This window comes from Neolamprologus brichardi, chromosome 17, assembly GCF_056152115.1.
Source record: "Neolamprologus brichardi isolate AB-2024 chromosome 17, ASM5615211v1, whole genome shotgun sequence".
Taxonomy (NCBI): Eukaryota; Metazoa; Chordata; class Actinopteri; order Cichliformes; family Cichlidae; genus Neolamprologus; species Neolamprologus brichardi.
The window spans coordinates 35,077,104-35,104,015 of NC_142120.1; the positions used below are offsets into that span (position 1 = coordinate 35,077,104).

The window sequence follows — 26,912 nt, forward strand, 5'->3', positions numbered from 1 at the left end:
TGTTTCAGGCCTCTACAATGCAAAGCAAACACCATCCCCACAGACAGAGCGGCCAGGAAAGCAGAAGAACACCATGTCAAAAAGGCCCTGAGTAAATGTGGTTATTCCAGCTGGCCATTTGTCAAAGCTGGGAAGACACCTAAAGAAAGCTCCAGGCAATCCAGGAGAGGAGGAGGACAATGTAGGTAAAAACCCTCAGTGATCTCTTATGTGTCATGAGTATTGGAACAGCTGACATGCATTTTCTCAAAATACCGCCTATCTGTGGCTTTCAAACCCCTGCTCCCCTGGCACAAACACAGTAATATAGTGCCAGGAAGATTGCCGTGAATTATACATCAGAGAAACCAAACAGAGCACCAAAAAACAAAACAAAAAAAGTACACACAGTGAACTAATTTAAGGCTCTTTTTATTTTAAATGACAACAGTTATGTTGGAGCAACGAAGTGATTTTCTCCCAATAGCTCAAGGACTCAATAAATCCACCTTCTCTGAGTGTGTGCGCATGTGTCTCTTCAGCCTCGTAGACGTAGAGAAGCCCTTCTTACAGAATGCGCAGCTGTGTGGCTTCTCGCCGGTGTGAGTCCGTACGTGTATGTTGAGGTCTGATGAGCACCTGAACCTCCTCTCACAGTAAGAGCAAGGGTACGGCCTCTCTCCGGTGTGTGTGCGTTTGTGCAGGAGCAGCTCCCCAGAGGTAAGGAAGGTTTTCCCACACTGGGAGCATGAGTGTGGTCGCTCCCCCGTGTGAGTCAGGTTATGTCGGACGAGCGAGGTGGACTTGGAGAACCTCTTCCCGCAGCGGCCGCATTCGAACGGGTGCTCGCCAATGTGGCTGTGGAAGTGTTCACTCTGAGCGCGCTTGGTTTTAAAGCTCTTCGGGCACTGAGGACAGCTGAAGGGCCGGAAGTTGCTGTGGATGCGCTGGTGCCTCACAAGCTCTCCGTGAGTGAGAAAGGACTTCTGGCAGGTGGTGCAGAGGTATGGCCGCTCCCCTGTGTGGATTCTCTCGTGGCGTGTGAGGCTGGCCAGCTGGGTGAAGCTCTTCTCGCAGTATGAGCACTGGAAAGGCCGCTGGCCATTGTGAGTCAGGAGGTGCCTGTTAAGGATCTGAAGCTGCGTGAAGCTCTTTCCGCACTCTGCACAGGGGTAGGGACGCTCTCTGCTGTGGGTCTGCTGGTGCTTATTCAGAAGCCACACGTGGGTGAAGCTTTTCCCGCACTCGCATGGAAATGGCCGCTCACCTGTGTGCTTCATCTGGTGTCTCTTCAGGTCCGAGGCTCGGCTGTAGATCTTCTCACACATGGGACATTTGTACTGACGCCTTACGATGTGCCTCTGCCTGTGCCTCAGTCGATCCAGGATGCTGCTAAAGCTCTCACCACATTTCTGGCATTTATACTGACCGCCCCCCTTCTCTGACACCACCTCTGTCACCACCACCTCTGTTGTTAGGTCTAGCTGAGGGTTGCAGGTCTGGCCACAAGCCGTTCGCTCAGAATGCAGTTTGAGCAGCCCCATCTGAGTGAACCGTTTGCCGCAATGAGAGCAAAGGAAGGGGCGCTCTCCAGTGTGGATGCGCTGATGTCTGGTCAGATCCCAAGAGTTCTTGAAGCCCTTCTGACACTCCTCACAGGTGTACGGGCGCTCGCCCGTGTGGGTCCGCTGGTGACGAGTCACGTCCGAGACCCGCGTGAACGTTTTGCCGCACTCCTGGCATGTGTGTGGGTCGGGTCTGTCGTGGATGGGGAAGGGCTTTGGGAACTCAGGAGGGAACGTCTTCTTGGGGGTCTCACATGTCTGTGCAGCCCTCTGGAGTTTGGCGTATTGTTCAGGATGGCTGTGCTCAATGTGCTGCAGCAGGTAGGACTCCTGCATGTGGAAGAAGGGACACTCTGAGCAGACAAAGACCTGGGTGGACATCTCCACTGTGGTACCTACAGAGAAACACAAAAGTTACAGTCTGTTGTTTCCTGACATCTCCCTTTTTTTGTGCAACAAAAAAGAGAGAAAAACTCACCTTAAAGTGTAGATGCCTCATCTAAAACTTTAAATGATAGTTATTAAAAGTGAGACAGCAAACCTTGAACAACTAACTGATTTACCTTGGGTGCTGAGGTGCTCAAGGCATTTGTGGTGTTGCAGGAGAGACTTGAGGTCATTGGGATTGGAGAGCACCTCCAAGCAGTCCTTCAGCACAGAGGGGGCAGAGGTAAGCCAGGAAACAGTCTGTTTGATTATGGAAAAAAAAAGATTCAGTCAGTCAGTCAGACAACTGTTTTGAAGAGAAGGAGGGGGAATGGTGATTAAATATGAGACGTGACCAAATAGTCTCGGGAACCAGCTCACTAAAATAAAATAACTTTATCTGATTGAAATTTGCCCAATCTCACCTTCAAGATCATCTTCTCATGCATCACTGGACTGATTTCACTCTGGCTGCTGGTTTTTTACCTGGTTTCTTGGGAAACCTGTTCTGTCCCTGTTTACTTACAGACTGGATCTTTGTTGAAGGATCACAGTGTGTTAAAACAGTAATCCTTCAATGTGATATTCATTCAGGTGAGTCAGTGAAGTCTTGGGGAGTACTGAGTGAAGACACAGTCCTACTAACAATCAGCCAACTGCAACTAAATGCAACACTGTTACAGCAGAGCTGTGCACTGACAGTTTTCACCCTGTGGGTACAAATTCAAACGTGTAAAATCCAGTGAATGCTGGTAAAAATCAGGGAGGTTCCTGGTAATTAATTTCTTAATCGACCAAACAATGAAAAAAATACTTGATTAACTGCTGAGTAGTCGAAAACTAAGAAGAAAAAACAAACACTGAAAAGGCTAAAGATAGGAAAAATGTATGTATATCTTTAATACTACATGCACAAACTACTAATACTGTTACTCATCTCCAGTACCTTTGCTATTGGTGACTGCTGCCCAACCATTCACCAGTGTTTGATGTACAGAACAGTATTTTATAATAATAATGAATCTTATATGGCCAATATTACGCTTTCATGTAGGCCTACCTGACCGAGGTCTGGCACCGGCAGGAGTCTTTCTAATTTGGAGAGAAACTCCCACACAAGCAGCTGCATGTCCGCATCATAGCTGAGGCCATATTCTGTGGGGAAAACCTCCTGAGAAGAACAAACATTAACAGCTAGTTATAAAAAAAAAAATTTATATAGCGCCTTACTAGTCCCTACGGACCCCAAAGCGCTTTACATATTCAGTCATCCACACATTCACACACTGGTGATGGCAGCTACATTGTAGCCACAGCCATCCTGGGGCGCACTGACAGAGGCGAGGCTGCCGGACACTGGCGCCACCAGGCCCTCTGACCACCACCAGTAGGCAACGGGTGAAGTGTCTTGCCCAAGGACACAACGACCGAGACTGTCCAAGCCGGGGCTCGAACCGGCAACCTTCCGATTACAAGGCGAACTCCCAACTCTTGAGCCACGATCGCCCAAAGTTAAAAGGAAGAAGATAAGAGATACATGGATTGGCTACATCTAAGAGCACTTGCCTGGTAAAAATGTTCCCTCTCTGCTGGGTCTTTCAGGAGTGTTTGGGTTAGCTCCACAAAGATGGCCTCTTCTGCATCCACCTCTGCATCCCCACTCTGAAAGAAATCATTACAACTGAGATCTTCGTCACTATCAGACCAACAATAATGATAAAGGACGAAAAATGATGTCGGAAAGCTAACATTTATATTTGATCATCCACTGCATATTTAATGGGTGATTAGAATCATTATTCTGTTTTAGAAGCCATTCTCCCTCTCTACAGAATATGCAGATTAAACTAATCCATACCTCTCACAACCAGTAAAACGTTCCACATGACATTAACAGCAACACAAGCCCTGAATGTGATCAATCCACCGCAGCTACATTACTGGTAATACTGATAAAATACGTTGTCTCTGAACGCAGCTTTGCTCATTGCATTCAGAAATCTCTATTTTAACTCTACCAACAGACTACGCCTGTTTCCAAAATGCATCGCCTTTCACAGTTTGTTATCGGACTTCTGATGCTGGATTTAGAGGTGAATTCAGATGAAATGTTTCCTCTGCGAGGCCTTCACTCACTGAACTTTTAACAGTAACACAACTTTGGACCTGGACTTTGGACTTGTGCAAAATGGTGCTAACACTTACTCCTGTGTATCCCGGTGGGTGGATTCGCTCTAGGTGAGGCTGTACACACAGGATGTTGGCTGTTGCCTCATTTCTGCACAGCTCAAGTATAACCTGAAGCAACAGGAAGGTATTCATTCAGCTACTGTCACTGGATTACCCACTTGTGGAGTGGAATGCATTTCTGTGCACCTACTGACTCACTCTGGCTCGCAGCCGAAGCAGCAGTTTTCCTCGTTGCTTCGGATTGAGCAGGTCCGGAACTGATGCCGTGACCAGTGTCACAAATTCATCAAGCTTTTCATAGTCGAGAACATCCCTCCGTTGAGCCACCTGCCACATGGCTGCAGAAATCAGCCGCATAGGAGGGATCAGCAGTCTTAGGGATGACAACGGCAGGAATATATCTGATTAAACACACACAGTGGACAGAGTTATGTCTTTTTTGGAAAGTCAGATGTCCTCTTGTGACAGCTCGGCAAACCATCTTTATAATTTAGCACCAAGAGACAAAGTTACAAGAAAATCATTGAACCCACTGGTGTACAGGTGCTGCTAAACTACTGTGGGTATAGATGAAGTCTAGTCTTCTCAAGAACGACTGGTCGTTGTGAGCCACGTAAGCCTCAACAAAATATTTCACAGGAACTTAAAGAAACATCAGAAAGATGCATGAAGGTGGGAAAAATGGGTGTTTTTCAGGGTGCTGCCTACAAATAAGTAGATTAAAACACTGCTCTCCAAAGCAGCACTGTAACACATGTCGGGATTGCAAAAAAATAATATAAAACATCCAACCTATTTTTCGAGATAAAAGTTGAACTTGTTGGCAAAACAGCCCAATAACCTTTTGAGAGTACAAAAGTACTGTTTCTATAATTGAGACTCAGGTGAATTTATGGCCACATATTACAAGCAATCGATTAAAAATTCCCAGTTATTTCAAAATATTTACAAACATTTTCAAGATAGCTTAATGTTGCCGTTTATTGAAAGTATATTTAATTACTCACACAATATATCAGAAATAGAAATTTAGTCATGTTGAACAGTATTTGAATATAGCCCAGTTAAATTAGCTAAAAACAGATTAACTAACTTAAAATTATAACACTAAGAACAAATAGGGGTGTTACAATTCCATTTACTTAAAAAACAACACGAATATAGTGAACATATTGTATGAACCTAAGTATTAACGGTTAACCCATTAAGTTTTCCATGTTTACATTAGCATAGCTAACTAGAATCACTGCATTTAGCCGCGGTGAGGAGCTAACGCGCACACACGGGCGGCCTGGCTCGCGGTACCAATGAACGCTGCTGTGACACGGACCTGTGCTCTCCACTGGACCGCTTTCCATAACGCAAACTACACGAATTCCTTAAAAAAAAAGTCACTAGCAAGCTGCAACCAGCAATTAATATGCTATTAGCCCTAACGCAAAGCGGAAACACGTGGGCAAATGTGTGATTTCCAAAATAAAAGCATTAACAAGCGCCCAAAAGTGTAAAAAAAAGCCCCGTTTAATTCAAAACATTTAAGTCATTAGCTAAACAGTTGCGCTTTATGTGTCTCAAAAGTGCAGTCACTGCCAGTTGTAAACTTGGTATAAGAACCTAACACTGTACTCAGATCCAAATAACAGATGTGATGCTGATAAATGAGAAGTTCATCCAACAGATAACAGAGAATGTTGCAATTTACCAAGTAGACAAAAAACTTTATTTGCAGTGTTTTCCATGTGCAAATTTCCATGACTTCGGCATTCTAGTATTTCTCCCAACACAGCATTGTTCTTTCACGAGTGAAGGTGGACGCTAATCTTCTGGTGTCCATATGGGTCCCACACCAATTGATCGCATAGCTTGATATGACAATACATTCATTTGGAGATGTCAGATTTATTTACAGGTGATGATCAGGAAAACATGGAAACAAAACCAAAACACTAGGAAGAAGCCAGAAAATTAAACATTATTAATAAAACACGGGTTAATAAAACTACTTAACAACTGACAGTGACAACACTTAAAGTGTCTTAGTAATTTTCTGGTCAAAGCAATTTATAAGTCCTGATGACATCATTGTAACTTTTCAACAATACAGCACTTCAAATGTTTCTCGCCCCCACAGAAAAACCGATTCCATGCATTAAGGAGGATAGTCCAGTCACAGCAGTTCTGTAGTTCAGATGTTTGTTATGCAGCCAAATGATGTATGACATCCAATCACATGGTGTTAGATTCAAAGCAGGGTTAGCATTTCCAAGGGCAGGGCGAGCACTCTGCATCTTCAAGCTCCAAAGTCCTGGAACCAACCTTTAACAAAGAGAAGTACTTTGAAAACAAAGTTCTAACACAGGGAACACAAATGCATAATCACAACTACTACATCTATACATCTATACATTCTAATCAATAACATTCCCAGCATCTCAAACTGGAGAATTAGCTGTTCGTGTCTCAGTGTAGCTGTAATAGAAATAGATTTTGGATATGGAGGGCTGATTGGACAAAACGAGCAGCCGATAACAGAAGAAAATTAGTAACGGGGAAAAGTCACTGCGCTTCTACACCGGATATCTCGTATCATACACTTCGAAAAGCACATAAAAGCATGACGTTAAATTATTGCATCAAAATTAGCGAAGATAGGCACATGACTTTTCTAGAGCGATAACGGCCCACCCTACACAGGAAGTGTAGAGTGTAAATTCTTAAATATAGTACAATTTACATTGTAAATCGAAGACCTTTCAGGCAAACGTTGCATAGCTAATACTAGATCCAAGGCAGTGATGTTGAATCTAGATACCAGCTGGCTAACCACTGAATATGAGCTCTCAGAATGATATTTATGATACAGCTGCATCAATACTAACTTTAAAACTGTTTATTTCAAATTAGCGCTATTTAAATCCCAGTTTTTATATCAGGCTCGGCAGCTGTGGGACAAAAAAAAGTTAGATAACATGCGTAGCCACCCACTTTTAACTGGAAACTTCCACGCTCACTCATTCTTACCTTTTATGGGACTAAGAAATACACGACGAGGAATAACACGAAATCAAAGACCACGAAAGCCCAGAAGTCAAACCAGTAGGAATGTTTCGGTAAAGATATCGGAGCTCCTTTAGATTTAAAGGTTTTAAGATCTTCCTCTGACTCCGTTACAGGAGTCGTGCCGGGTGCCATGTTTGCTATGGCTTCAGTCTCGCGCTCCTGGAAGAGAACACAATAATCCTTCAAAATAAAAGCACACCTTTGCAACAACGACCGTTTATTGGTTACTGAATATGCCCGTACGTACGTATTAGCACCTCATTTCGTCTACTCCTGCATGTATAGATCTGTTTTTCCCCCTTTGAACAATGTATTTCATATAGCAAGCGCTAGATGCTAAAAAAAAAAAAATCACAAACATTTTAGGATTAAGCCACCTCATGTGACTGGTCGGGTGACATGAATTGTATAATATATAGTCTGTGACATGATATTTTCACCTAGTTTTACTGCACTCTTACAGCTAATATTTGTGACATTCAATTATATTTTCAATGGATAGCACCTAATTATAAGCATGTTACTTCTCTGGCCTTCTTTGACACACCAGAAACTGAAAAATCCTCAGTTTCAGGGTGGCTGTAGCTCAGGAGGTGGAGCAGGTCACCTACTGATTGGAAGGTTGGTGGTTCCATCCTTGGCTCCTCCAGTCTGCATGTCAAGTATCCTTGGGCAAGATACTAACCCCAAGTTGCTCTCCAATTCATCCATCGGAGTGTGAATGTAGTAGCACTAAGTACAGTGAAAGTGGTTGTGTAAATGGGTGAATGTGGCATGTTGTATAGAGCGCCTTCAGTACTCTGGGACAGTAGAAAAGTGCTATATCTTGTTAGGTGCATCTTTTGTGTTGGACTGTAAAAACTCTTCCTACAAACCAAACTCCAGACTGCATCCAAAGCATATGACACACAATTGATATCATCAGCAGAACGTCCTGCATGCAAAACTCTTTAGAGTTAATGCCAACACCTAGCACCATCTTTGTTGCAATTAGTATATACTGATCTGATTCTAAGTAAAATGTGTTTCATATTGCTTTTTCATGTATAGTCTTATATCTTTAAATCATATGGATACTTACTGTTTATGCCCAAGTTATTCGTTTGGCAGTTACTTTCACTCGAACATGTTTTTTTTAATTTATATTTTTCTTTTAATTCTTATCATTCTAAGAGACATGAATAAAATAAAATGAACACAAAAGGCCGTTTTTGCCTGTGTGACACCAAATACCATTTATTAGGGCTTTACAAAGACTACAAAATCCTCCAGATGAGGTAAATCACTGTCTCTGTCTATTTACATGATATGTTACATACAAATGTACAAAATATAAAACATTTAAGGACAAATGTTTCACCCAAAAAGAAGAAAACGTTCTCTCAAACCAGAGTAAATGCTATGGTTTTCAACTGAGATGTAACTGCAAAGTGTTAAGTGGGGAAAATGTCACCATGGTGTACACTGTTAATAGGAGTGTAGATAGGTTTGATATGCGGGTGTAAGTCTAGGTAAGGAGCAACCACCCCTTTAGCATGCAACTACACCCCTTTGCCAAAAGAATGTGCGGACCATCAACAACTTGGCTGCGGAGACACGCGTGAAGCTGAACACAGGTAGGATTGTAGAGGATAGAATTGTCCTGAGGTTGTGACAACATGACTTCTTGGTCTCTGGTGAGCTCTGACCAGTAGCACCTGTTGGTTGTTGGTAAATGTTTACAGTACGGTGTCAGATCAGCTTCGGTGCCTCGGCCAACTAGCAAGCCTAACATGGTGGTAAGCTTCAGTTAAAATGTCCAGAGGGGAAGTGTTTCTAATGAACAACTGGGATTCCTAAGATCCAGAAAATATTATGGCAGGATGAGGAATACTGGAGTAAGTGCCTATTTTTTTTCTTCTCCTTTTGTGATTTCAGTGAGTTAAAAAAAAAGCTGTTTCTTACTGTACACTGTATGCCTCCTGCATAGGCACAACATCCAATCACCACAAGACACACACCTGTTTCTGACAGCGTGTTGAATTTTGCATTTCTTTTTTTTTTCTCTCTGTTTTCAAAGTACAATAATTTATTCGGCGGATTAAGCATATTGGAACATCGACAGGGCAGAATGCATCTTTGATTCACTGTGCAAGACTTAAGTATTTACAACCCAACCCAACCTCAAAGTGTGCAAAACCAACCCACTCGATAAACAAAGAGAGGACAATCAAAAATCTAAATGGCTTCCGTCCAATACACGCATACATAAAGGTAAAGGTCTCCTCATAATGCATCCCCTTTAAAAAGGTTCAAGACATGCTCATCAGGCAAGAACACCTGAAACAGTTTGGTTGTGCTCCTATCAGTTCAAGTGAGCCCAGCTCAACTGGGCACAAAACAACAACTTAAAAAAATATCCCAACCCCTCTATTTTATATACTTTTTTAAATGTTCATACAATATCGGTCAAATTCAAATACACTATTCACTCTTTTATAATCTAACTGTCAGAAAGGAGAAAGGGTGCTTTAGAGGGAAAGGGAGGGAAAACAAACAAAAGTGGCTGTTTGTCCCACTGCAAGCAGCATCTTTGACATAGCAGGAAGCATATCAATACCATCTCGTCTTCTCACCAGAAGATGCTTGAAAAAAACTTTTGAACAATTAAGGCAGTGGAGAAAGCACCAATATCATTGTTCCCCTATTCAGCTCTTTGACTGATCTGGTTAACTTGTATACGGATGCGACAATTTGGATTCCTTTCGGGTAGAAACCGAAGCACATGTCAAAAAAGAATTTCTAATGAGGGCCGCAGAATACCACGCTACTCTGTTAGGTATTACTGAACTCAGGGTCAGCCTACGTTGCACCAAACCCTGTGCAGACTGCCAAAAATACCTGGTTACTCCTGTAACAATCCACAGAGGGCGCTGTCTGCTCTCATCACGGTACATTTCAGCTAAACAATGACAGCAGGCCAAGAACAGTAATCTAAGTCTACAACCATGTTCGGCTCTGCATTGTGTTTACATTTGGCAGTCAAATCGAAACGAAACGTTGGCACTTTTCAATTTTTTTTCTTCACAGTAGTAGTGAGACTGGATCACACACACAGACACACAGACAATGCGCTTTCGTTGTGCTTGTTGTCGGCATGGAGGGTGGGGGCGAGGAGCGGCTTGGCAGTGCCTGACGCCGACAACGTTCAGGGCAGGAGACCAGCACCATGAGGCTCAACTAGTGACTGAGCTGAGGGCAGCAGAGTGTGTTAGTATGCTCCATTAGCTACGCCCTCGTCATGTTCACAAAAAGCAAAGATATTTTTAAAAATGGTACAGCGGTGAACAAAATCTACTCCAAACCCAGTAAGGAACAGGTTTGGTTGACCATAAATAACTTTTACTGAAACCTGATGATTTGTGTGTAAACACTCTGGATGTAAAACAGCCTGTGGCCACTAGAGAGCATTACATCACCTGAAAGATAGTGTAAGAGATCAGGGTAGTCAGAAGTGGTGGAGATATGGTACTTTGCTCAAGGACACTGTGGCAGGCTGGACTGTAGATTAAATGATGGCCTGAACTTTTAAAAGCTTTCATTAACAGAGAGTCTCCTCCTGCTGCCTGTGTGCAAGTGCATTCATTTGAGTGTGTGTCTGTGAGAAGCACCTCTGTAAACAAGGAAAGACATACACAACAAAACCCGACCCTAAATGTAAACACCTGAAAATATAACTAGATAACAAAAAATCCAGTTTGATCACGCTGAACTTCTTTCATTTTCTCACACCCAAAATGAAAAGTGTGAACAAAGTGTGACGTTCCTTATCAGTCACACTAAAACCTATAATATATATGAAAAGTTGTATTCTTCAAATGTTACACATCCATTAAAAATGACTGGCGAACACTATCCGATGTCAGTAAAATAGATTCGATCTTACGCATATTGTCGTTTACCTTTTTGATCACCGGGGACCAAGTTGAAGACACATCTTTAAGACATAAAATAATCTGATTTAATATTGCACCATCGCTGTGTAAAAATAGGCTTTTTTCTCTCTCAAATGTTGGGTAAATCATTTTGGATAATAAAACTTTTCATATATCATTTGCTAACTATAGGGGTGTCCGGTGGTGATGGGGGTTTGATAGTTCCCAGGTTCTGGGAGGTCCAAGGGGTGCGGGTTAGGGGATCAGTATCTCTTGCTCTCATAGTGCTGACTCCAGTGAAGAGTCTAGCTGGTCGTCATGGTGACTGGTGCTGTCACTGTCGCAGCTCTGCGTGCTGGAGTAGTTTGCTGCCTCCTGCAGCCGTAGCAGCATGTTCATCTGCAACATAACGCAGAGTTAGAATGGAACGGAAAACTAGAGACACTCAAAGCAGGAAAACCTCAGCATTTCATAACTTTAGCGGGGCTCTACTGTTGGCGTACAGGTTTGATTGTGCTCTGATGAGTGTGATGATTCCTAGCCTGGTGATCAGCACATTTGCCAAGAGTTTACAAGATAAATCTGAGGACTCTCCAAATGATTACTACAGTTAGGATTTACTGGTGCTAATATTCAAAAGCAGATTTCACAAAATCAATCAAGAATTTTACACAACTCTAAGCTTGTGGCTCCTGTTTTTATTTTATACCTTGTGAGTCAGTCAGTCTGTGTAACCATGGCAAAATGTGCTCAAGAGATACTGTAACGGTAACTACCACAAAGGTGGCACATAGTACTTTTGCAGGCCTGTTTGTAGACACCATAGCATTGCAAATGTGCAAGATGAAGTTATGAAACATTACAGGTTCGTATCTGAGATTAAAACCCAAAGATGTGTGCAGTGTGACTCTTGTGCAAAAGATACTGGAAGCAGACTGGCATCTGACCTTTCACCTAATACATCATAATATTTTCAAAGGTTGGGTATTCACTGGAATCATTACTAATGTGATCTACTCTTTCTTTGACTGTATTTTCCATTTTCACAATATAAGGAATGAACAACTGCTAACTTCCAACACAATGCAGTGACCCACAAACCTTCTCTGTTTATATTCTCCATGTTCTTAAAAAAAGACAGAAAACCTTGTGCTAAATAGCCCGCAATAAAACAGCAGCACTTTTCATCCCTGCAATGGAGCTAATGGTCTAAATAATGCAGGAGTGTTGCTGCATCTGGCGCGTCACTTCAAGTGTTCCTGAAATGAGCTGTGGCACACCTGCGCTCCAAATGCTCACACGTGGACACACACACACACAATTGTTAAATCAAGCCAGTTGTTTTTGGGTGACTAGTCTTTATATCCTTTTGGGCTGCAATAATGATAATGAATTCTCTCTTTCCACCATTTCCTGCCTCGTCTTCCGACCCTCCGTCACGTTAAGCATCTGGTGTGTGTGGGTCACTGTGGTGCTGAGGAGCATTCTCTTCTCAACCCTTCCTTCTTTTCTAATAGTGCTGTGTGGTGCTGCAAATAGTATCAGTCTGATACCAAGTAGATCCAGGGCCAGTATGGCTACTACTGACACTGATACTTTTAACTCATAAAGCTTAGAGACAGCAGTTTGTCATGATTTATAAATAAGTTACATCATCAGTAAACATATGCAAACATATTGTCATAATATACATATGGGCTATAAATAAAATGGAATAAAAAAGCTCAGACATTTTCCATAGTGCATGTCTGAGGTGGATTTTTTCATTTCCCAAATTTATATTTTTCTGTACTTACAGGACAGAAATAAAGTATCGATACTGCGATGATGGTATTGATCTGATACCAACACCAGCGTCAGCATCGATACTATCAGCCCACTTAGCTTTTTTCATTTTCATTTTGTTCTGGTGTAAACGACGTGTTCATTCATTTGTTAGAAATCAAGTATTGACAAAATGCAACCTGCAGGCTATCAACAGCCGCTGGTAATAATTTATCAGTCCCATGAGTCTGCACCTCTTTATAAGGCCACGTCAACAACACCCAAACACTGCCTGAGCAGTGGCCTGCAGCATTGACGTGAACATTCATGTTCTACAGAGAACTTGCTCCATCAGCTTTCTCAGCATTCATGTTTGCTCTTTTAATTCTTAGTCACTTAACATCTTGATGCATTCTCAGTCATCCAAGAAAATAATTCTCCAAAAGTTGATTCTGTTCATCTGGACGTAGCGTTTTCTGGGAGAAACCTCACAGCCCATTGTTCCTTCAGTGGGCTGGTTTCAGTCATTATGCAAATGTCCTGTTTATAAGATTGAAACCTGCAGTCAGCTGAGACTGAAGACGTCACTTGGATGAGTGAAGAAACGTTTCTCCCAGAAAACGCTACGTCCAGATGAACAGAATCAACTTTTGGAGACTTAGTCACTTAAACTCTGAGAACATCCTTTGTCTTTTGTTCCTCACCAGTGGGTCTCCCTCAGTGTCACTCTGAGACACTTGCTTGGATGAGGCGCCCTCCTTGGACGAGCTGTATCCATCATATCCCACGTCCTCCGGCCTCAGCTGGAGCAGCGACTGCCCATCCTGCTGCAGTGAGGCGGCGTTCCATGGATATGTGTCATTCACCCACTTGGATGGATCTTCCCATGCAGCTCTTTTGCCGTACAGCTGCAAGAAAGGCAGAAAAGGGAGAGAGGTCAATCAAGCTTTCTTTTTGAATTACGGAGCCCCGCAGGGGACATGGGAGAAAAAAAAAATTAAGACGGACTTTTGCAAGATCTCGCAAAACAAACTCGGGATCTCGCAAAACTTTTGCGAGATCTCGCAAAAGTTTTAGCCGCATTCTTCCCATTAGCTCGAAGCTAACGGGAGGTCGAGACCTCCCGTTAGCTTCGAGCTAATGGGAGGTCGAGACCTACTACAGCCGGGAGGAACACCGCTTTCCCGGCACATCGTGCCTCGACCGCCCGGTCAGCTTTGAGCCAGCGTCCGAAGAATGCGGCTAAAACGTTTGCGAGATCCCGAGTTTGTTTTGCGAGATTTGCGAGATTAAGTCCGTCTTAATTTTTTTTTTCTCCCATGTCCCCTGCGGGGCTCCGTATTGAATAAAACACTGTTGTTCTAATCTTATGATGGTAAAAATTTATGGTCACAGAGACTAAAACAGTTTTTTAGCATTGTGTGAAGTGACATAAAAATCAGACACTGTGGTGATGATAATTTCTTTCTCAGTTTTATTTCTCGTCTCATGCCATATAACATGCCCTATGGTGCATGACCAAATGGTCCGGCAGAACGAGAGCCCCCTTAGATGAAAGTAAAAGCGTAGAAGTGTTTTAACACTGCTAATTTCATCTGGACTAATGTGTCCTTTGTAATAGAAATACTGGTAAAATCCTGTTATGTCGGGTTAAAAATGCTGAAAACTTGATCTCGGAGTTTTCTCTCACAGTAGCAGCCTGCATTCATTCAACAGACAATGGCTCACATTAAAACTTGTGCAGTTAATGAGGCAGCAGTGCAGACGTGCTAAGGCTTTATTTTACTGCATACTTCCTTTTGTTTGGATTTTATTAGATGCTGTTATATACTAACCTGAAAAAATGTGGCACTTTTTTAATTTTTAGCATTACGCTGTAAAAAGATTTATTGGTGAAACCACACAGTTATGTTTTATCAGGTCCTACCTGCAGTCCTTCCCTGACAGCCTCCAGCAGGTAGGGCACCAGGGAGTAGTTCCACAGGTCAGTGAACCAAACCCGAGAACCCTCTACATCCATGGGACAGGACAGGAACAGACGAGGGCCTGTAGGGACAAAAAAAGGAAGAGGATGATGAGTGAAGCAAAGATCAGTGACGTGGTGCACAGTTAAAACTAATGAGCTGCTGAAGAGACGACAAAACTTTATATTACTGTGCACTGAGACAGATAACAGCTAAAATAAGGCACAACAGAGATTTCAGTGTCAGAAAGTTAGTGTGTTTTTGTTTGTGTGTGTGACACCTGACCTATGGTGACATCGGAGGAGCTGTGTGCCTCCAGGAAGCTGTTGAGGTGCTGCCAGGTTTTGGGGATCCAGTCGATGATCTTAATCAGGTCGTTGCTGCGCATATTCTTATCAATCTCTGTCTCAATCAGCTTCCGCCGTAGGAAGCGCCCCAGGAAACCTTTGACTGGTTCAGTGTGGTTGGTGCACAGCACCCACCTATGATAGGACAGATGATCAACGGCCAAACAAAAGCACAGAAACAAATCAATCAGCTCAACATCAAATCCAATTTCTCATCAAAACATCTCAGTTTAAACCTGATGTGATAGCATTTCTTCCATCACAGTTTGGATCCCATTCAGTGTAACTATAATAGAGTCATATTAAATTAATTTCTGGCTCATGTTAATCTCTTTCTAATCATATTGTATTTGCCCAATCATCAACTAGTCAAACATGCCAAGCAGAAACGATCCTCACTCAGAACAGGCATCACAGCCTATTAATTCTCATTTAACAGGGCTAATTATCCAGGAGACACAATTAGAGCACTCCCTGTGGAAGAATTCATTTATGATCTCTGAGACACAGAGTATTGCAACCAAACAGATCCAAAGCTCGGCAGGAGGACGAGCAAGTAAAAGTACAAATCATTTCTCTTTTGGAGAACTGAAGGAGCTTTTAAACACAACACAATAAAAGTAAGGTATACACGTGAATAAGCAATGTTACAGAAAGAATAACAGAGCCAAATGTGTCAAACCTGAAGTTGTGATGCAGCTCGAGGTTAGGAGACGAAGACACCCCCTGATTCATGGTCCCAATAACGTAAGGGCTGGACAGACAAACACATGCGATTACTCAGAGTGCTTAACCGAGAGAAAAATGCAGAGTTATTAATACATAACGTTTAGATATGTTATTATAGTGAGTTTACAACTTGACTCGAGTGGGCGCGAGCATGCTACAAACCTGCATGTACTAGCTGTTCTTTCCTTTCGCCTATTAAAGGTTTTTTCTTCCCATATTTGAATCCAGCTTTCAAGAACAGAAGCTGAACAGACTAAAAATGCTGCCATCTGAATTTAGGCTGTGAAAATAAAATGGACTTGACCTGACTAGAGCTGTGAGCGACAGTAGGACTTGTCCCTGCAAAGCGTTTCAGCGTAGAGGAGAGGAACATTTCTGGCTCACCATTTGTGATACTTGCAGTTGAGAAAGCCATTGAAAATGTCACTGAGGGAGCCGATATGATGGAGGTTGTCCAGGATGACCACAGTGGGGAGCTCTGTGTCCGTGTCCTCAGAGTTACACTGCTCAGCCAGGGTTGATAGGTACTGACGCAGGTCCTGTGTAGAACAGAAATAGTAATTCATTTGTGATATAACGCTAATTGGACAATTTTTAAATGCAATGTAACAAGTCCTCATATTTCCGTATAAAATCCATATGACATGCGCCACTAGCAAATCTGTATGGAATAGCCTTTCTACCCTTCTGGATCAACTTTTATGCTTAAACTATGAATTATAATGACTTGTGACTGGTCAGAAACGGCATTCAGTAAACGCAGCAAAAATGGAGCAGGCATTGATGACAACAGATTGATGGGGTCAGTATGAAAGGAGGAGATGGGCAGCAACAGTGGACAGGCTAAAGCAGCTTAAATAGTGCTACCTATATCGGTTTTTCCTGATAGACAGGTCGCTGATCTGCCACAGTCGTGACTGAGCTTGACTTTGTAGCCTTGATAAGCTAAAAAATAAATAAAAATCTTGTTCTTCATACCTTGCTGGAATTCTGGTCGACATTAAAGCTGGCCACATTGTGCTCCGTCACTTCCTGCCCCATGTGGGACATGATGTACTCAGCCAGTTTGGCAGCCAGAAAGGATTTACCGGTGCCACTGGGTCCTGAGAGGATGATCCGACGGTGCTCCATCAACAGGTTGAGATATCGCTGGATGATGGGCTTCGGGATGAGAGTGTCAAACACGAGACTGTCTATGCTGTTCTCCTTAACACCTGTAATGAACAAGGAAGGAAAGAGGAAAGGAAAATATGAATATCATACAGCAGACTGGAAAATGAGGCTCAAGTTTACGTTATTGTTACCAGGTCTGCATATTTTCTGCAGTGCATTACTACAAAATCTATGATCCACAAATAAAACGTCCCAGCTGACTCACCTTTAAGGTTGACCTTGATGATGTTGTTGCCACCCACCAGGTAGCCGCAGGGCAGCAGCTCAGGCACTTCAGAGGCGTGGGAGCGAATCACCTCACCCATCCTGTAGCAGACAATACTGTCTGAGCTGAGACCCAGGCTGGTCAGAGGATCCACGCGGAACACATACTCCTGCAGCGAGGGTGAACAGTGGAACAACTGCACAATCAGCCAAGTTTACAAATCTCTCTGTGTTTAAATATGAAATCAACGATGACAACAGGAGCTTTAATTTGCACAGATTCATCACTGAGATGATTAATTACACAAGCTAAGTCCTCTTACAAACTACAGCAAGCTCAGTAAGGTGGACAAATGATTTCTGCTTACTTTAAAGAGGCGTCGGATAACCCCATCCAGGACATCCCACTTGGTTTTCCCACTCACACCTATAGACCCAATCAGGTACTCGTGGCTTTGTGTACCCTGAGGAGTTACATACATGTATTACATATAGCAATATAACCTAGAACCTCTCAGAGTTCAATACAGTGGTTTTCCTGGAGGAATCGTTCACAAACCTTGGTGATATTTGGCCCACTGCTGATGGTAACCACTATTCGCACACTGCGGCCCTCTTTGCGTAGGTTGCCCTCATAGCTGTCATCGAGGAGAATATCTGAAAATAAACCTTAATGTTAGAAGGAAAAACCAGCTTGAATCTGTCAGAATAAACAAACTCTTGCTCTGCCTGCCAACAAACTATAGCTAGAAACACACAGACTTTCTTTAATGTGATAATTACATTTAGTAGGGGTGCAACGATACACAAAATTCACGGTTCGGTTCGATACTTTGGTGTCACGGTTCGATATTTTTTCGATACAAAAAAAATGTTCATGCCTTTTTAATTTGTCATTTATTAAAATTATAAATATATATTTTAACTCAAAAGTACAGTTTTTAAATTTAATGTTGCTGAAACAACAAGGGGATAAAATAATAAATCTATCTGATCGAGAAATCACACATCTTTGGAAAAGAGAGTTTATTACAGAGAAATGTCTCTTTCCAAAATAAAAGCTATACTATACGCTTCTTCTGGGCTATATTCTCAGCAGCATATTAAACATATCAGGTCCCCATAAGGAGAATCATGTGCTAACAGCTGTCTAAATGACTCGGGTAAAGTTTGTAGCATGCGTGCTTGTTGTTTTTCTCTGCTTCCACTTGTCTTTGCACTAGGATGATATCGAGGTAAATGTGCAGTCATATTCATTTTGTTCCCACTAGTGCTGTCAGCGTTAATCTGAAGTGACGTTAACGCCACAACACGGCAAATCTCCGTTAACGAGCTACCGCGGATCGCCCCGTGCGTGGGGCTGGACGGCCAACACGTTAACGAGCTAACTGCGCTAACGGACTAGTTCCCACCAATGTAATTGAGCATTGCATGGCACATCCGACATACTGTTTTACTTTTGTCCATGACGCGCTTACCTTCAGGGTCATACGTCACATGAAAACCAAAATAGTTCCAAACGCCAGATCTGAATGAGGGTGGGGGAGGTTCAATTTGCCATGTTGCAACAAGCTTAACTTCTGTCTGCTAGCTTGCCCTGCGCTCAGTGAATCTGCGTTCGACTACTCCGCCTAGGCTGCACTGTCGAGCGCAGATCCACTGAGCGCTCAACACAGACAGCACCGTCAGAAGGAAAGTTGATAAAATAAATTAAAAATTTTGTATTGTTCGATACATATGCGTACCGAACCGAAAGCACTGTATCGAACGGTTCAATATCGATACGAGTATCGTTGCACCCCTAATATTTAGTCGGGGTTCTCATAAACTGATTTTTAGGAAGTGCACAGAATGATAATGTATGAGCAGAAATGAAAGGCGAGTAAAGAAATGAGAAATCGTTCAGTGGAATGAGCTCATTTGAGTGTTTCTAGCCGAAGAATTGTTCATCCATTCACGAAGGATGTGACAGAAGAGTGGGATGAAATCAGTATGAAATCAAATGTTTTAACCACTCAGCTGAAATCAGACGTCCTAACACATTTAATATTTTAACTATGTGACTTTTGCCACACTAACAGCTCCCCTCCTAAGTCTCATTCCTTCTCTTTTTTCTCAGGTTCCATTTTGGAGAGAGGAAGGGGGTACTTTGTATTCGGCTGGCTACCCTTGGCAGAGGGCTCTGTGCTCGGGTGATAACAGCCCACTGGCCCACTTGCCTTCCCATATGTCGCTGCTCTTGGCTCACCGGACGTTCAGGTAATGAGAGGCTAGACATCAGAGGGGGCCGTGCCTTCTAAGTTAATTACAGTCCAAGTGAGAGGGACAAAGTTTTCCAGCTCTCAAAAGGGGCAGGCCTGAAGAGATTGAAGAGTGTTTATGTAATAGGTCCTGCTTGGCTGCAAACCCCACAGCAGGGAGGGGCAGATATTTCATCATTTTAATGCAGCTCATCCGGATCATTTCTCTCCACAAACACAATTCTCTGGCATTTATTGAGGCAAGTATGAAGAGAGCTAATCCAACTTGATGCTGCACAAAAACACGAATTACTGCAGTCTATAAACGATGTCCTTCAGCATCACCAGACACACGACTCCTACACTTACTTCTCAAATGAGAAGTATGAATACAACCTTGATGATGAATACAACCTTTCTGAAAGAAGTGCCTTTTATAATAAAAAAACAGATATGCTTTGTCTTGACTGTGAAAATCTTTTTGTTTCTTTTTTTTTCCAGTTATCCGCCCTCCCACTGCATCCACTGCCCAGAACAAACTGCTGGGTGCAATGCTGCTGCTACACAGAGACACCTCAGATCGACGGGCTGCAGAAACCAGCAGTGACGCTGAGCTCACCTGACATGATGGTGTCTGTGATGTTCAGGTTATTGAGGGACAGCCCCAAGGACTGACGTGAGGAGGATGAGGAGGTGCTCGAGGTCTCAGAGGGTGGCCGGGCTGTCTTCACGGGTGTGGCTGTCGGTGTTGCGTTACCGCTGGACTTCAGACGATCATTTTCTGCTTTCAGCATCTCAATCTCATTCTGTGTGTTGCAAATAAAGAAAATCATAGCAAATCTAACAGAAACTGCTTTTAAAGACACTGACTGACAGGCTCCTCCAACAGCAGATGGTCATTTCCTGCATTGTTGTTATTCTGAATCAGTATCACTGGAATTATAGGCTGTAGGCAGCTTTTTGATCTTCGAGCCTTCTTTGTACTGAAGATTAAGTCTCAGATAAGGGATTGGACATGATCCCCATCTGACAGGAAAACTATACGCAGCCCACATTCACAAGCATCCACTTAGCTGAGACATCCAGAGTGACACAGGATATTCTTTAATATGTGTTCCTTTGAAAATTTGAAAGTCACAGCATCTGTGTACACTATGCTTTGAAAGGATGATTTCATTACACTGCATCAGGAGTACTGGAATAAATAATGGGAGTTTGTTTTCATGGAGAAACTCCGCTTTTTAAAAATTCAGCTTCATGGAAAAGTAAACAATTGAATTCCACCTTCATGAGGTGTTTTCCCCTCGAGAATCTTTATCAACAGATATTTGATAGGAGTCTGTTTGCAGTACGTTAGAGGCTATGCTGGGTTGCAGGTAAAGATTAGTGGAAAGCAGAAGAGAAATGCTTTGGCTCACCGACAAACTCAAAATCATCGACTATCATCTGAGAGCTATTTAGCTTTTATCAGCTTTTTACTTTATCTGCATTCATAGCTGGACAGCAAACAACGACCGGTGGAACAGGAAGTCTTGGCCTGGAAATCAGTTATTAATCATCAGAGAACCGAGGATGGCTTTCCAGACTGCTTAAAAATAGAATGACTGTTCTTTTATAAAGTGCCTGTTTGGAGGCTGCTGGAAGTTTTTGCATTTCCCAAAGTTTATATCCTAATAGGACTTGAAGTAAAGTTGGACTTTTCTGATTTAAGCTTACCTTCTTTCTTGCATAGCATTAGATGAAAACAACTAGTACTACAATCAAGTACCAATAGCAGTTTTCTGTTGCAGGTAGTGGAGGGTAAGTCATGCCGAGTATTTCTCAGTGTTGTTTACCTTGATGCAGATGTCTGCAAGGTGTGCTCCTCACAAACTAGAGCGAGATTTTGCAATCTGCATCTAATTTCAACTCACCACGCTCATTGCTGTTTGCACTATTCCTCCCTCCAACATTTTAACACTTGTCTGCTGACCAAATAACAGATTATGCTTTAACAGCAAGACATGTTTGGTTTGCATTGGCAGGAAGTTAACACACCTCTCACCTCTCGCTGGAAGAAAATCAATTAACAGCAATATGTGCTCATTTTAATGTCAGTGTGTGCCCATCTCCAGTGGCTCCCTGTGGCCACTTTACTTTTTTTAATTCTCCTGAAATTTAACAGCAGTTAAAGCAGATTTCATCAGATTTCAATTACTTTAAAAAAAGTATTTAGCAATTGAAGGAAAAAACAGGTTGACTGTTGGCTCGCTGACGTGCCTGATATTAAAATGCAACTGGATGATTTCTTTTTTACTTTTAGTATTCTTAAAGTTATTATCCAAGTAAGATACTTGGATTTTAATTCATTTGCACAAAGTCAGGTAAAATTCAAACTGTCAACATTTTAAGAGTAGGTCTAACAGATATAATCACTTCATTCTATTTCTACAATTTCATAATGTCTGTATTATTGTTTTGTGACTCTATGCAGATTGTTGTTGGTGAAAAACTGCCGAAAAATGGCTCTGCTGTTACTAAAGCTTGCAGACCCCAGTACAAGGTGCTGAAAAATAAGACATCAAGCACAAAACCTGAAAGTTAATTATATTGTCCTACCTGCTGTTATGAAGGACTGCAGCATCACTTTGCACAATGTGGTGAAAAAGCACTGACAGAGGTAACTGAATGAAATTGGGCCAAAGTAGGCGGAGTTAGCAGTGAGTCAGCTTAGCTTAAAAAAGGCTGAAAGTAGAGGGAAAGCCTGGCTTCCAGGTCAAGACAGCCAAGTGTACAAATGAAAGAAATGACAATTTCTTCATCAGTGGGCAGAGCCAGGACAGACATAATATGAAGCTATACTAATTTGCTGCAAGTTCCAGCTACACATTAACCACACTGACACTTCTATTGTGCCTCTCATTTTACTCTTGGCCCGGAAGCAAAGAAGTTTAAATGTCATTACTGTCATTGACGGTTTCATTTTCATTCTGGATTATGAAGCTGCAGTACATTTAAGATAAGATAAGATAACCTTTATTAGTCCCACACATGGGAAATTTGTTCTGTTACAGCAGAAAGTGGACAGTGCAAAGTTATATAGCAAAAATTAGAGAACATTACCTGGGTTACACGTCTTAAACAACACCATAAAATAGAATTTAATAGCTAAAGAGTGAGAGCACTAGGTGACTTGTTATGTTGTGAAAGGATATTCATATTTTTCACTACAATGACCCCTGGCAAGCTGACAGCTGTGCATGCTGATGCAGCCTGAGCTCAAATATAAATCGACACAGTTCAGCATCGACCTGGGTTTAGTTTAAGCTCACCTGCATGCGGTTCATGGCCTCTCGGATCTGGTCCAGGTGATGGGCAGAGCTAAGTGCCTCCAGGCGGATGTCCGTCAACTTGAGCTCCTTCTCCCTCAGCTCGTTCTTCAGCTGGAGGATGATTTCTGCCTCAGCCTCAGTGCATTCACATAGCCTGAAAGTGGGTTCACACACAGGGAGGAGGAGGGCTCACCTTTAGGGTTACACCAAGCACGTACACCGAGTCTGGAGAATGTGCACTTTCAGGGGGAACAAGAAAGCTGAAGTTCAAGCTGAGTCAGTCTGGGGTTCATATGGGTGAACAAGGAACGTTAAGCACTTGGTACAGCAAATCCTTCCCATTGATACTACAGTACTTTATTTTAGCAATCTTACAGGAAAAGAAATATTGCAATATGTGTAGGATGTTTATGCCAGAATTTATGACAGCCATGCAGCATACCGGTTGCTCTTTTCTTTATTTAACATTAATGTTTAGTCTGAAATGTAAGAGATCATTTTCAGAGTAAACTAAAAAGGCTGATGTGGTGTTGTCATAGCGACAGAGATTCAGCTGTTTTCGTAATCAGCAGGCAGATATTAAAAAAGTCGACATGTAAAAATGTGTTTGCTAAGTCAGAAACCTCCACATGCCGAGACTATAAGAGTTAAGATACCACGCATGCCAGGTTATCTTAACCCAAACAATGCCTGGCATGACTGTGAAACAGCTATATATTTATATATCAATATATAAATAGATATTGACCTTTTGTAGTAAGATGCAGACAATTTTTTCTGACATGTCTGACAAAACAAGAATAGTTTTCTTTCCATAACCGAGAACTGGACAATTTTAAGGTCCTGGTTCAGTTTGTGTCCCGGAGCAAAGCGCTAATATGGAGAAGAACGCCACACAAACACAAACCACTGCAAACACACTCCCAGGGAGCATGCCACTCTGTGCCTGTTACCGAGATCTGTGCTTGTAGACCACATAACCATTTAGCTTTTTCTTTGCCGTCCAAATGGGGGAAGACTTGCTATCGCAAACGCACTTGCTACAGTAGGTAGAGAAATAGTAAAGAAATGATGAAACAGAGTGGTTGGATGAAAGAGAAAAGAAAAGTGAAGTGAGGGTCAGAAACAATTACATATTCAGAGAAGAAAAAGAAATGAGACGAGTGTGTATTTCAGTTATTATAGATCGTAGATACGGCAGAAGACAACGTCTCATGTGAATAGAACTGTGAGAGTGAAGGAGTATACATTTACTCACTCTGTGGTGGAGGGTGAAGAGCGCAGCGTGGCGATACTGCCTTGCCTGTTGTCGTGCTGCAGTTTGGGTGAGGAAGGCAGAGAGTCGGTCATCTCCTCCATCTCATCGTGGGCTGATTGCGATTTGGTTTTCTTCTTGCTGAACGCCTGCTTGAAGGAGCTTCGTAACTGCAACACACATAACACAAACACACAGGGGCAGAAACATCAGTACCGGCCGTGCTAACCTCCTCAGTCATATCATGTCAGTTCATATTAACCCTGATGATATTGCATCCTGTCAGGAAGTTACTCCGTGCTGTTTCCAAGCAATGGGCACTGTCTGGTTTAGGTAAAAAGGTAAGAAGCAAGACCATAAGTACAGATGAGAATGGAGGGGGGGGGGGGCAGGCGTTTTTAATGTTCCTAAAAATTTTGGGATGAACAGGCAGTCAAAATGAGGAGGGAAGGAAAAGGAGGGGGGAGGAGAAACAATGGGGGAAAGGGGAAGGTCGCTGTATCCATGCCGACGTTCTCAGAAAAAGGAGGAGGTTGCTCTAAGAGGGGGAGAAGGCAGGGCAAAGGAAGTGAAGATGAGGAATCACTGCACGCAAACAGAAGACACTCTGGGAACCACTGACCTGAGCCGGGAGGGAATCGGCCACCTGAAGATGCAAAACACACCCAACATTAAGCCACGCAAACACACACCCCTGCTCTGCAGGAGACTCAGCGTTGATTAAAGCTAACTGCTGCAAATATCACTGTTTTACTGGAGACATTCCAGTTACTGCTGCTGCTAGAATGGTGACAATCGTGATGAATGTTATTACAGTCGCGTTCTCTTTGGTAGGAGGAGAGCATTTCTGCAAGCATGCTCCGTGTTTGATCACCGCTGCCTGAGGTGATCTGAGGTGACAAATAAACTTGTCTGAATACGGGACAGTTTAGATCTCAAGTCAATAAAACCAACATTTTACAAAGCAAAGAGTTCAGGAACATGAAGTCAGCACAATGATGCACAACACAAAATATGCAACATTTTACAACACTGCCACTCATAAGACTGCAAAATGCTAATTATTTGCAGCTTAGGTTATGAGTTGAAATTCATTGTTGTAATTGCAGCTATATGATAATATGCAACGTCATCCTTCATCTTGCCACCCTGCAAGCCTGATGTGTGGTTTTTGTCTTTGCTTTTCATTCACTAACCTCAATTCAACCCTCCACCCATCATACACCCAGGAAGAATTTATGCAAATGAATAATTAATTGCTGCTGAAACAGCTGGTATTCATGAGGCTGGCTTGATGTTGACATGTCAGGCTTGGTGGGGAACTTTCACACTGTTAGTATGCATTTCATTTCAAGGGCATGTGTTTTGCATTGCAGCAGAGACTGGAGACTGGCTCTAGTTTGTGTGCTCCTTGGCTGAGGCAGAACTTCTAATATGTCATCTCTCTCACTCAGGGGACTGCAGCAAATCGCAGCTCTCAGCCAGGGATGCTGAGTAGCTTGTACAGCAACCAGCAAAATTAGCACAGATAGAGCAGAGAAAGGGGAAAAGGCTTTATGGCTTTGGATGTTTTGGGGAAATGTATATATACATTTGTCAATTGAAGGAAAACTGCTTTAAACATACATCTGAGACTAGGATTTAACTTCAGTTCAAGATGCATTTTAGACATGTGAGTCAGCAAACACTCACTTTTTTATTCCCCCAACATGCTCTGTAGGAGGAATAAAGCTATATGCCATGCTGTTTTACACCTCCAAGCTTGACCAAGTCCAATTGTGTAACTGAGGGATTAAGAGCTTTTCTCAAAAGCACTTTGACAGGAAATTTCGAAGAGTGTTTCTCTTCTATCCAAAATTGGAAATTTAACAAGCACTCCTCTAACCTCTGGGCAGAAACTCGACTTTTTTCAGGCTGAACTTCTGTGTACATGACATTGGTGGCCTCTGCTTCTTTTCCAACCTCATCTGCATGTTAGACTAAATATGAATTTCCAAGTGTTTCTCAAACAGTCACTGCAGTGTGGTTCATTATGCTTGATCCTCTTTTAGGTGAGGATGCCTTCAAGATTTTGCTGCACACTCTGCATACTCAATCCTCGGAGGAATCTCAACTCAAATATGACTAAATATTCGATTTTTGATCTACATGGTGACTTGATCACACGTATCAACCAGTTAATCACAGACTGATTCAGTCATGTAAGGCAGCAAACACCCACTAAAGGAGGAATGATTGGGCATAAAAAAATCAGAGCATTAAAAACATGGATTGGCATTTTGGGGCAGAAATGATCCATTTGCTTTTGATTTGATGAGCAAATAAAGACTAAATAATGCAAGTTCTTCTGAGCTCATGCAGGTATACTTAATGCATTCTTCTTGTAGGAATGTGGATGATTTTTAGTGAGAGCAACAGTACAATCACATTTATTGATAGAGCTGCAAAAATATCTTTTCTTTATGCAAATAAGACATTTAATCTCTTAATGTGGGCATATAAAGCACCTCTAAAATAGCTTCAATGCCACTGAATAATGTACAGTGGGGCAAAAAAGTATTTAGTCAGCCACCGATTGTGCAAGTTCCCCCACTTAAAATGATGACAGAGGTCAGTAATTTGCACCAGAGGTACACTTCAACTGTGAGAGACAGAATGTGAAAAAAAAATCCATGAATTCACATGGTAGGATTTGTAAAGAATTTATTCGTAAATCAGGGTGGAAAATAAGTATTTGGTCACCTCAAACAAGGAAAATCCCTGGCTCTCACAGACCTGTAACGTCTTCTGT

At 42.3% G+C, this 26,912-nt stretch overlaps 2 protein-coding genes across 7 annotated transcripts in view; both read right to left on the bottom strand.

Moving 5' to 3' along the window:
* Nucleotides 1–407: 407 nt before the first annotated feature.
* On the bottom strand, nt 408–7,371 carry LOC102778764 (uncharacterized). 2 transcript variants are annotated; one of them, XM_087830713.1, is made up of 8 exons: nt 7,182–7,371; nt 5,491–6,476; nt 4,359–4,533; nt 4,176–4,268; nt 3,537–3,632; nt 3,031–3,141; nt 2,108–2,231; nt 408–1,939 (listed from the first exon to the last, which is right to left on the bottom strand). In XM_087830713.1, exons 3-8 carry the CDS (start codon nt 4,515–4,517, stop codon nt 468–470), a joined length of 2,055 nt encoding a protein of 684 aa, XP_087686839.1. In that variant the 5' UTR covers nt 4,518–4,533; nt 5,491–6,476; nt 7,182–7,371; the 3' UTR covers nt 408–467. The 2 variants fall into 2 exon arrangements, with proteins under 2 accessions (XP_087686839.1, XP_087686838.1); XM_087830712.1 differs by having other exon boundaries at nt 4,359–4,561.
* Nucleotides 7,372–8,435: 1,064 nt separating this feature from the next.
* nav3 (neuron navigator 3) overlaps nt 8,436–26,912 on the bottom strand; it is a 330,018-nt gene continuing 311,541 nt past the window's right edge. For 3 of the 5 annotated variants that reach the window (XM_087830959.1, XM_087830962.1, XM_087830963.1), the window contains 15 exons: nt 24,744–24,767; nt 24,125–24,291; nt 23,820–23,906; nt 22,867–23,020; nt 20,175–20,361; nt 17,875–17,972; nt 17,684–17,779; nt 17,317–17,485; nt 16,917–17,152; nt 16,323–16,477; nt 15,892–15,963; nt 15,148–15,344; nt 14,826–14,944; nt 13,603–13,806; nt 8,436–11,533 (listed from right to left, as the gene is read on the bottom strand). In XM_087830959.1, coding sequence (XP_087687085.1) covers nt 11,414–11,533; nt 13,603–13,806; nt 14,826–14,944; nt 15,148–15,344; nt 15,892–15,963; nt 16,323–16,477; nt 16,917–17,152; nt 17,317–17,485; nt 17,684–17,779; nt 17,875–17,972; nt 20,175–20,361; nt 22,867–23,020; nt 23,820–23,906; nt 24,125–24,291; nt 24,744–24,767 — 2,085 coding nt within the window. In that variant the 3' untranslated portion in view covers nt 8,436–11,413. The remainder of the gene's footprint in view (nt 11,534–13,602; nt 13,807–14,825; nt 14,945–15,147; nt 15,345–15,891; nt 15,964–16,322; nt 16,478–16,916; nt 17,153–17,316; nt 17,486–17,683; nt 17,780–17,874; nt 17,973–20,174; nt 20,362–22,866; nt 23,021–23,819; nt 23,907–24,124; nt 24,292–24,743; nt 24,768–26,912) is intronic. The other 2 variants (XM_087830960.1, XM_087830961.1) reach the window with 2 other exon arrangements.